At 43.9% G+C, this 12,028-nt stretch overlaps 1 protein-coding gene across 1 annotated transcript in view; it reads left to right on the top strand.

Moving 5' to 3' along the window:
• Positions 1–5,153: 5,153 nt before the first annotated feature.
• The window catches only part of LOC116979946 (U2 snRNP associated SURP domain containing), a 133,917-nt gene continuing 127,042 nt past the window's right edge, over positions 5,154–12,028 (top strand). The window contains exon 1 of the mRNA XM_033031900.1: positions 5,154–5,306. Coding sequence (XP_032887791.1) covers positions 5,250–5,306 — 57 coding nt within the window. The 5' untranslated portion in view covers positions 5,154–5,249. The remainder of the gene's footprint in view (positions 5,307–12,028) is intronic.

Genomic DNA, 12,028 nt, shown 5'->3' with positions numbered 1-12,028 from the left:
TGTTTAAAAAATGCCGAGATTCTCTCTCCTGTTAATCATGCCATGAAGGTCACGCCCCTTCTGGTGGGAGGGGGAGGGACTATAAAACAGGGAAGTGTGGGAATGGCTGTCTCTGCAAGATGGGGGAGGGAGAGGTCACGACTCGCTGTCTTTAGTGGCGTTGCTTGAAATGGAATTTCAAGGAATAGCCGTGAGTCAACTGCGAGCCCACCAGCTGTGAGTGAGTGAGCTGCCAGCACAACAGGCTTGAGTGACTGAGCCGCCAGCCCAAGAATCCATTCGGCCCACAATGTCCATAGTAGCTCCCCCAATGGCCACCAATATTGGAATTGGTGGAGAGGTGGAATATTGTGTTGGGGGACCAGCCCTCCCGTGTGATGCTGGGACCCAACGGGTCCCACTTAGTCTAGTTCCCTATAAAGGCTTTGATCACAATTAACCAGCTCTGATGGGTGGAGGCTTTGATCACAATTAACCAGCTCTGACAGGCATATCAAATTATCCACACGCCTGGGTTCAGGCTCCTAAACCAAACACTGGGCTGTCACCTCTCAGGATGGAGAATAAAGATCCTGGAAAGCGCTGAGCATCTCGAGCCTCTACATTTGGAGCATGTACACTCAAAGGAAGGGGTGAAACTCATCACAATCAACCCTCATGCAAGCCTGCCCTTCAACTACCATCTGTCTTACTTTTCAGTGTTGCTATTCCCAAATAGGGCTCCTCAGAACTCATAGAACTGGGGTGGAAGCAAAGTATCCTTGATTTTGGGAGACTGCTCAAGGGGGCATGCAGAGAGGTAAGTTGAAGTGATAAAGGTTTATCGTTTTTTAAATTATTACTTTTAAATGATTAACATTTTTCTAGCACAAATGTGAATAGGTCAGTAAAAAGAAGGGAATCCTGAAACGTCAGTATAAAGAAGGGTCCTGACCCGAAACGTCGCCTATGGGGCTTTCTTTTTCCACTATCATTAGGGTTATTAAATAGGGAATATTGCCCCATAGGCCATATTTTAAAACAATTAACTCCAAAGGAATTGTTTAAACTTTGAATTACATTTGTACACAGATTTGCTTTAGCGATTAAGACCAATTTAACACACAAGGAAGCAGATTTATCGTAGCTCTAAAACATAATTTTTCTGTGCTATGTAATTAAAATAACCAATGTTTCCCATAAATTAGATCTGCCACTTTATGTTTGAAGGATTGTACAAATGACCTATTTTTCATGAAGGACATGCAGAGTCATAGTGGAGTAAGTTAAAAAGACTTGCATTTATATTGTTTTAATGGGACGTCAATGTATTTTATAGTTAAATGGTGTTTATAATTTGTACACTGGAGGCTCCATCAGACACCAATGTATAATAATAAATTTGTTTATAGCGCGGACTGGTGTATAAAATTTGCACATAAAAATGATTGAGAAAATAATATTTGCGTGGACTCTGTGAACAATTGTCCTGCTGTTGTGAACAATTCAGTGATGGAAATGGGGGGGTACGCAGGGGGGCGGTGTTCCCCTAGTTTTCAGTTTCCATCCTGTGCGTGAATTCGCAGCTTTACCCTGTGCTACTTAATCCAAGGGCAAACAACGGACAGACGGACAAAAGCAACGATCATAGAGTGGAACATATGACATTTCGGGTCGAGACCCTTCTTCAGACTGAGTCAGGGGAAAGAGGAACATGAGATACAGACGGTACTAAGGACAAATGATTGGAAGATATGCCTATACCTCCCATTTCCCTTTCCCTTGACTGTCAATCTGCAGAAGGGTCTCGACCCGAAATGTTACCTATTCCGCTCTATGATCATTGCTTTCGTCCGTTTGTTCGCGCGTTCGCTCGCTCTTGGTGCCGGCGCTTCTCCTCTCAGACTCCGCCAATCACACAGCACACACACACAGCATGTCCGGCAGATCGGTGCGGGCCGAGACCAGGAGCAGGGCGAAGGGTGACATCAAACGGGTCATCGTAGCTATCGAAAAAGTACGGAAATGGTAAGGGGGGAATAAAAAAACACCCGAAGGAAATAGATGTTTAACAAAAAAAAGGGGTCCGACGATCGCTCCGTGTCCGTGTCGGAGGGAAGGGGGGCAGGGCCGGCATTAAGCCTAGGGGGCCCCGCGCTATAGTAATCTACTCTCGGCTCAGGTAGATCTACCCCGGTGAAGGGGATGGAGAGGAGTGGAGAGAGTAGAGGGGTGGAGGGGGAAGAAAGGGATAGGCGGGGAGGGGGAATGGAGAAGGGGGAGGTGGGTCGTTCCCTCTTGGTCCCGGGACAGCGCTCCCGCCCCTCCAGTCGCCGTGCTTCACGCATACAGCCCCGGCTCTACCCCTCTATCTCCCCAGGGAGACGCGGTGAACAATACACGGTGGGCCGGGCCGGGCCAGGGGTTGGAGCAACGTTTACAAACCTCGGCCTCAGCTCACACCCGTCCGCCCGGCATCCGCTCCTGCCGCCGGCCCTCTCCCTCCCTTCCCTTCCCCTCCTCTCCTTCTTCCCTCTCACCCTTCTCTCCTTCCCGCCCTCCTTCCTCTCTCTTTTCCCTTCTCTCCTTCCCTCCCTCCCTTCTCTCCTTCACCTCTCTTTTCCCTTCTCTCCTTCCCTCCGTCCCTTCTTTCTCTACTTCCCTCACTCCCTTCTCTCATTCCTCCCTTCACTCTCTCCCTCCCTTCTCCTCTTCCCACCCACCCACACGCACAGACAACTAACACACACACACATCATGCACAGACAACTAACACCCACACACACACAACACTAAATTAGGATGGGGTAGAAGCCCAAAGGATAGGATGGGGCTGATGCCCAAAATGTAAAGCCTGGACTGGTTTTTCCCCAATAGTTATTGGTTTTCCAGGATCTAGTTAATAATTTTTTTTTCATTTCAGTCACTAAAACAAGTGGTATTGTAACTATGTACTTTTCAGAGGTGATCTACACATTTTGTTTGCTACTTGTCGGCTTACATGGATGCAATTTTATATTAAAAATGTAGCTTGCATCTGTTTGGTCCATTAACTCACAGGCACTTTTTAAGCGCACATTTTGATTACTTTTCATTCGACCATAGAGATATAAAGTCTATAATAGACTTTATTTGTATTTCTATGATTCTACAGGCCTTGGCTGGGAACCTGAGGCTCACCAAAATTGTTCCCAATTCGGCCGACAATCACAAGTTCCCTCACCGACAATTCCCAATTCTGCAAACAATCACAAGTACTCTCACCGACGGGAGTTCAGTTCAGTCTGAAGATGGGTCTTCTCTCCAGAGTCGCTGCCTGTCCCGCTGAGTTACTCCAGCTTTATGTCCAACTTCAATTTCAAGAGTTAAATTAAAAACACAGAGTGCTGGAGGAACTCAGCGGGCTAGGCTGCATCTGTGGAGGAAATGGATTAGGAGTTGTTTTGGGCCAGGGTTCTTATTCAATAGGAAGGAACTGCAGATCAAAGATAGAGCAGATACTAGTATCTTTGCTGCAGATCAGGCATGATATTCTTCCGATTTAAATCGTAATTCCGATTTTATTGTTTCCCTATCTTCAATTTTGTGCCAGATTATTTGGCAGCCAATCAACCGCTGTCTCTAAGGGGGGTTGCGTCCAATCACCGACCAGATTCCCTTAAAATGGTGGAGAGGGTTAAGAGCTTCAAATTCCTGGGCGTGCATATCTCTGAAGATCTCTCCTGGTCCGAGAACACTGATGCAATTATAAAGAAAGCACATCAGTGCCTCTACTTCCGGAGAAGATTACGGAGAGTTGGTATGTCAAGGAGGACTCTCTCGAACTTTTACAGGTGCACAGTAGAGAGCATGCTGACCAGTTGCATCGTGGCTTGGTTCGGCAACTTGAGCGCCCAGGAGGGTTCGGCAACTTGAGCGCCCAGGAGCAGAAAAGACTGCAAAAAGTTGTAAACACTGCCCAGTCCATCATCGGCTCTGACCTCCCTACCATTGAGGGGATCTATCGCAGTCGCTGCCTCAAAAGGACTGACAGCATCATCAAGGATCCACACCATCCTGGCCACACACTCATCTCCCCGCTGTCTTCAGGTCGAAGGTACAGGAGCCTGAAATCTTCAACATCCAGGTTCAGGAACAACCTCTTCCCCACAGCCATCAGGCTATTAAACTCAACTCAAACAAAACTCTGAACATTAATAGCCCATTGCACTTTATCTGCTTATTTATGTATATATAATTGAATATATATATATATTCAATGGTATATGGTTACACTGATCTGTTCTGAATTTATTTATGCCTACTATACTCTGTTGTGCTGAAGCAAAGCAAGAATTTAATTGTCTGGGACACATGACAATAAACTCTCTTGAAACTTGCTGTTCTTCAAAATATTCCCAGGTGATTTAAAAAAAAACTAATTCGAGAGAATGGGCAGTTTACTTTCAAAAAGGCAAGCCATAATGACAGTACTGCCAGTCTAGACTCCAGGAGACACAAGGAACTGCAGATGCTGGAATCTTGAGTAAAACTCTGAATGTTGGAGTAACTCGAAAGTTGGGCAGCATCTCTGGAGGACATGAATAGGTCTGAAGAAGGGTCCCGACCCGAAACGTCGCCTATGGGGCATTCTTTTTCCACTATCATTCGGATTATTAATGTTTTTTTTAATACATTATCCACGTGTATTGTGTTACAGGCCTGTTATGCTGCAGTAAGTAACAGTGTCATTGTTCCCTTGAACAATATGACAGAAGATGCGACAAACACCGGCGGGTCAGACATCATCTCTGGCGAAAAGGAATAGATGACATTTCGGGTTGACACCCTTCTTCAGACAGCTTTTTGCGTCTTATCTTCGGTTTAAACCAGCATCTGCAGTTCCTTCCTTCCTGCACATGAACAATATATGACAGTCTTGACTCTTGACCATGCCCTTCAGAGATGCTGCTTGACCGGCTGAGTTATTCCAGCACTTTTGTGTTTTATTCTCGTCTCCGGGGTATGAGTTGAACGCAGAACTTACAGTCAAAGTCCATCCGCGGTGTTTGGGTTTCTGGTGAAAGGCCATTGACCAGAGACTGTGGTAAATTCCCCACAGACGAGGAGGGACCGTTGTTGAGTCTCAGCGAGAGGCGGGAGCGGCGTCACGTCACGTTACGTCACGTCACGTGACGGACGGGCCGGCCAAGCGGCGGCGCCTCCCTCCCCCGCCCGCGCCATCCATGCCCGTCCTCGCTCTGTGCTCGATTAACCCGTGAGGAAGGAAAATGGCGGACAAAACAGCCCTGTGCCCGGGGAAAGACAGCGTGTGCGGCTCTTGTGAGGTACGGGACGTGGGCTGGGCTGGCGGAGTTGGCGTTCGGTGCGGCCGAGGAGTGCTGCCCCCCGTCTCTTCAACCTGGGTTGACGATGGAGGTCGGTTCAGCCCAGGGCACAGGATGCTCCACGCGAGGAAGGAGCGGGCCTTGGGGAGGGAGACGAGGGCGGCTGCTCCTCGGCCCCTGAGTCGCTCCACCAGTCTGCCGGTGGTGGTGGTGATGGTGGTGGTTGTTGGCCCCGATCATTCGGGCTGTGAGAGCTCTTAGTCGTGCTCATTTGTTCAGTGGGAATTCACTGAGGCAGGTGTCCACACGTAACTACTGCCGAGCCCGGGGACTGAGGTTCGGCCGGTTCAGGCCTACTGCAAAGCTTCACTCTCCTCTGGATTCCTTACCACGCTCTTTATCCGGCCAAAGCGCCAGCAGTGATTTAGAGAGCTGCCGAAGTCCGTCATCTGCTTAGTTGTTTGAATATCTCACTCTCCCTCATTAAATATACCTTTCAACATAAATTGTTACATCTGCTAATTACGTTCGGGGCATTTTTATGCAGAGGTGGCACGAGGAACAATCTCATCCTATTGTTCTTTTTGCCAGATTTAATGCAACAGGTTTTAATTTTATAGGCAGGTAAAGTAATGTGCAGCTATTTTCTATTCTTTAGTGGCACAAATGGTTTCTGTGCATTGTGAAATCAAAGCCATGCCATTTGACCTCTACTCATTGATGTCATGTTGCATTTTAATAAATATATTTGTAAAGGTTTAGCAAAAACTGTTCTTAAATTGGGTGATTTTTTGAAGAAGAATCATTGGAGGATATTTCATCATTCCGCGATCTTCTGTGCCTGTAAATAAGTCAGTTTTGTTGGTTAAATGGATTGAGAATTGATCATGTTAATTGTTCTAATTTTACTTCTACACGAGCATGTAATATATTGCTGAATTGTTCATCTGCAAGGCTATAAGAAATGCAAAGGCATGGTGTTTTTCTTTTTTTTTGAAAACAAGTCAAACTTTTGTAAGGCAAATGCGTGTAAATTTCAAATGAGATGTAATACCTGAATGGTTCAACAATCTTGATACAGTCGTATGAAAAGTTTATCTTGGAGGACTAGATAATCAGATATATTGTGTGATCTTAGTTTTTGTATTAAGTTAATATTTTGATATTTAATACTTTTGGATAATTTGCTGGAGATGTTCTGGAATTGTGAACCCTTGTATCACCATTAATTAATTCATATTTCAACAGAAAATAAGGACTGTCATGTTTTGTATACCATAAAGTGTAGCATGAGAGTTCTACATTAAATTGGCTATGACCTATTTTTGCACTGTTGTGGAGGAATGTTAACTTGTGAAATAAAATCTATGGATACTCTCAAATCTAGAGCTAATGATTAGCTGGAAGTATTCTTAGGAAATCAAGCTTGTGTTTTGATCTGTTTGTGCTTCATTCAACCTGTTCTTGTCAAGGAGTTCGGAGTTCTTGGATTTTAGGTGAATTATTACATTCATGCAGCATTTTAACTTTTTGGATATCTTTAAGTTAAATTAAGTTTGTTTGTAGTCATTTTTGCTAACCTTTGATCAATAATATAGACAAGTTGTGAAGCAAGAAAAAACATTTGTCAAGAACAAAGCCAAGCAGACGGGTTGAATTGAGATTGTTTGAAGTGAATAGACAAAAGGAATCCTGTATCCATGGGATGGTTATTCTATCTATCTGGGACATAATTGATATACCTCAACTTATAATGAAAATGAGTTATTTTGGCTTTAAACATTTTCTTTTCTTTGAACTGTTGGCTGATTACGTGAGCTACAACAGTCAAAAATGACTATGTAGTTTATTCCTTTCTATGCTTGTGTAATGTCAGAATGTGTGATCATGTCTCTTGGCATGTACATTTCTCTGAATTATTTTTACCAGTGGATTAAATCTGTTTGGCAGCTACTGTTTGACTAATATTGGGTCTGCTTATAATCAATTTACAGGTGGCTCTGATTTTGGGTATATAATTGATATTAAAATAGTCTTTAAGAAGGAACTGCAGATGCTGGAAAATCGAAGGTAGACAAAAGTGCTGGAGAAACTCAGCTGGTGCGGCAGCATCTATGGAGCGAGGGGGGGGGGGGGAGCGGGGAGAAGAAAGGAGAAAGGAAGAGGAGCAGCCAGAGGGCTGATGGAGAGCTGAGAAGGGGAGGAGACAGCAAGGGCTACTGGAAATTAGAGAAGTCAATGTTCATGCCGCTAGGGTGTAAACTGCCCAAGCGGAATATGAGGTGCTGCTCCTCCAATTTCCGGTGGTGCTCACCGGAGGAGGCCCAGGACAGAAAGATCGGATTCGGAATGGGAGGGGGAGTTGAAGTGCTGAGCCACAGGGAGATCAGGTTGATTAATGCGGACTGAGCGTAGGTGTTCGGCAAAACGATCTCCAAGCCTACGCTTGGTCTCACCCATGTAGATCAGCTGACATCTAGAGCAGCGGATGCAATAGATGTGGTTGGAGGAGGTGCAGGTGAACCTCTGTCGCACCTGGAACGACTGCTTGGGTCCTTGAATGGAGTCGAGGGGGGAGTAAAGCGACAAGTGTAGCATCTCTTGCGGTTGCAAGGGAAAGTGCCCGGGGAGGGGGTGGTGCAGGAGGGAAGGGAAGAATTGACCAGGGAGTTTTTGTTACTCATGGTAATTCTTTTCTGCAAAATTACAATGTTACACAAAGCAGTCCAGTAATGTAGGGTTCTTAATGACTTTAATATGAGGTGTTCCATTGGCTAATCTTGTAACTGTTGGTCTTTGCCTTTAGTGATCTTATTAAATCTAGTCTTTCAGCCAGATACCGGCCCCTCAACAGAAGTAGCAATAGGTTGCAAAGTAAATATGCTTTGCTGGAAGCGTGTATAGTTGCCTTGCATAAAATGACTAATAGAAATGTCATTTGTAGAGTGTTGATGATGTAATTTGCTCCTTTAAAAAAATAAAAAATAAACTTTTTAAGGTGAAAGATTTGTGACTGTTTGGCCAGATTTCCTGATTGATGTGCACGAGTGACAGTGGGATTGTTCCATAATAAAACACATTGTGTCTATTGTCAGTGGGGCAAAGGACCTATTTCCATGCTGTATCTCTCAAACAATAGGGCGGCACAATGGCGCAGCAGTAGTTTTGCTGCCTTAAAATGCCAGAGACCATAGAGTTCGATCCTGATTACGCCTGCTGTCCGTACGGAGTTTGTACGTTCTCCCTGTGACTGTGGGTTTTCGGCAAGTGTTTTGGTTTCTTCATACATTCCAAAGACGTGCAGGGTTGTAGGTTAATTGGCTTCTGTAAAATTGTCTCTGCTGTGTAGCATAGAAGTAGTGTACAGGTCAGCATGGACCCAGTGGGCCATAGGGCCTGTTTCTACGCTATATATCTAAACTCTAGAGTTCCTGCCTTATTGCCCCAGAGATCCGGGTTTGATCCTGACCATGGGTGCTGTCTGTACGGCGTTTTGTTTTTCCCTGGGAGCTCCGGTTTCTTTGCATCCTCCATAGACATACATGTTTGTAGATTAATTGGATTGGTTTGGTTAAATTGTTCCTAGTGTGTGTAGGAAAATATTTATGTGTGGGGATCGCAGGTTGGCATGCTTTCGATGGGCCAAAGGGCCTTTTTCCACGCTGTAACTCTGAACTAAACTAATCGTAATAGATTTCTTTCTTAGTCTCATTTGCGTGCCCTATATTTGTCTCTTTTGGAAACTTTAGTCATGCCCAGTGAGTTTAGGTATAAGTAGAAATGTGGTAGGGGAAGCCTGCTTTTCACAATATTGATTCAATTCAGTAAATTAATTGAATCATGGTCTGATCTGTGACCTGACCAAATGTAGTCCCTGTTTACTTTAGCCTTGAACAAAAATCCATCAATTTTCATTCGTATTAATAATTCAATAGGAACAACTGTTTGAAGAAATGCTTTCCAAACTAATTGGCCATGGTTTTTGGAATGAAGAGGCTTGGCTCTCATTAATAACATTTTTCCTTCATCAAGGTGCATAATTGGGTATATAGGTATTTTGGTTCTAACCTATTGGCTTCTTATTGGTAATTCTAACTAATCATCTCAGGGTTTTGAAATTCCAAGAAACACAATCCTAGTTTGTCCAATATAATTCTGGTATATCTGTGGTGATTGTTCTTCAAGGCCAATGTATCTTAGTGTGGTACCCAGAATTGTTGATGTTACCTAGGTGTATAGTCTAAGATTTTAAATTACTCAATGCCATTATAAAATCACAGAAAATTTACAATGCAGATGATACAGGGCCCATTCAACCCATTATGTATGTGCACAGTAGGTGGTTGGTTGTAGTTATGAGAAGCTTATTCCAGTTTTTTAATCTTGATTTATAGTTCTATATAAGTTGTGACCTTTTGATTTACTTCCATGTACTTCTTTTGTTAAACATGGTGAAGGATTCTGTTTCAACTTTCCTTCAGACAGTGAGTTCCAGACACCCAAGCTGCTCCGAGTAAAATGTTTTTCATCATTCCTCATGTTTTTCAATGTGCCCTCATTATTGATATTTCATTTGAGGAAATGGGTCCTTACTATTCACTCTATCCACTCCTCTCATAGGTTTGTACACTTCAGATAAGTCTCCCCAACCCTCCCATGATGCAAAGAAAACAGCCTGGGTCTATCCAATATTCACGCAGCAAACTTCATATATCTAACGCAGACTTCTTGTTGTTATGACCAGACAGTATTTAATACTCAAGTTCTGGCCAAATTTGTTGGCTTTATGAGATTCTAACTAACAACATGGATAAGCAGGGGATATTGCATGTGCTGTATTTGGATTTTCCCAAGGCAATCAATGCGGTACCACACAAAGTTATTAAAAATTGATGTATACATAAATCTCAAAGTTAACATGAGGTGCAAGCAATTAAAATGACAAATGTTGCAAATCATTGCAAATGGATTTGAGTTTAAAATAAAAAATTAAAATGCCATTTTGATGTTATGCTGGACCCGAGTGAGATATACCCAAGTATTGTGTACAGATGTTGTCTCTTTACCTTTGGTAGGATGTATTTGCTATAGGAGTACACAAAAGGCACATCAGATTAATTCCTGACATGGCATCATGAGCAGAGGTCAAGTGTCTACATGCTCTGTGGACGTATGAGAGACTATTTAATTAAAATAGACAAAGGGTTAACAGTTAATCAGCATGGATGACGATTCCCCAAGTTGTGTGAGAAGAAATGTATTCACCTAAAGGGTAATGTCTTTATTAATTGTATGCCAAATTACGGAGTAATTTTTAAGACTGAAATCAATAGATTTTTGGATAATGACATAGAAACATAGAAAATAGGTGCAGGAGTAGGCCATTCGGCCTTTCGAGCCTGCACCGCCATTCAATATGATCATGGCTGATCATCCAACTCAGTATCCTGTACCTGCCTTCTCTCCATACCCCCCGATCCCTTTAGCCACAAGGGCCACATCTAACCCCCTCTTAAATATAGCCTCAACTACTTTCTGTGGCAGTGAATTCCACAGATTCGCCACTCTGTGTGGGGAAAAAAAAATGATCATCTCGGTCCTAAAAGACCTCCCCCTTTTGCTTAAACTGTGACCCCTTGTTCTGGACTTCCCCAACATCGGGAACAATCTTCCTGCATCTAGCCTGTCTAACCCCTTAAGAATTTTGTAAATTTCTATAAGATCCCCCCTCAATCTTCTAAATTCTAGCGAGTACAAGCCGAGTCTATCCAGTCTTTCTTCATATGAAAGTCCTGCCATCCCAGGAATCAGTCTGGTGAACCTTCTCTGTACCCCTTCTATGGCAAGAATGTCTTTCCTCAGATTAGGAGACCAAAACTGTACGCAATACTCCAGGTGTGGTCTCACCAAGGCCCCGTACAACTGCAGTAGAACCTCCCTACTCCTATACTCAAATCCTTTTGCTATGAATGCTAACATACCATTCGCTTTCTTCACTGCCTGCTGCACCTGCATGCCTACTTTCAATGACTGGTGTACCATGACACCCAGATCTCGTTGCATCTCCCCTTTTCCTAATCGGCCACCATTCAGATAAGTCTACTTTCCTGTTCTTGCCACCAAAGTGGATAACCTCACATTTATCCACATTATACTGCATCAGTCACCTTGCAGCCTCCTAGCATCATCCTCACAGCTAACACTGCCCCCCCCAGCTTTGTGTCATCCGCAAACTTGGAGATGTTGCATTCAATTCCCTCGTCCAAATCATTAATCTTATACATTACTAAAAGTCTGTTCTTGACCGGTTTTGGCCATCTGTGCTGCAATTTCCGAGAGAACGCCGCCACCTACGGCCGTCATTTTTGGCCACCTCGCTCAGAGCCCCCCTCCGCCGCATGTGTGCCGAGGATTTTTCCCGTCGATGAAAAATTACAGAGATATTAATGTTTTCACAAAATTCCCCATTCTCTCTACTGCCCCTGCTGGAGGGAGGGGGAGGGACTATAAAACCAGGAAGTGGTCTGCCTCAATCAGTCTCTGCAAGTGGTGTGCCTCAATCAGTCTCTGCAAGTGGTGTGCCTCAATCAGAGCTCTGAATAATACTGAACAAATGTCTCCACAGCTGTGAGTACCCATAATGTGGTTTGAAAATGAAAATATGGTTAGTTTGAGGAAAAAAGCACTGCCTGCAAATGGTTGTTTGGGTTGAAGTAAAAAGG

Source organism: Amblyraja radiata, chromosome 13 (assembly GCF_010909765.2).
Source record: "Amblyraja radiata isolate CabotCenter1 chromosome 13, sAmbRad1.1.pri, whole genome shotgun sequence".
In the NCBI taxonomy this organism is placed as follows: domain Eukaryota; kingdom Metazoa; phylum Chordata; class Chondrichthyes; order Rajiformes; family Rajidae; genus Amblyraja; species Amblyraja radiata.
Note: the sequence above shows the minus strand (reverse complement) of the source record. Positions and strands in the feature narration are given on the sequence as shown.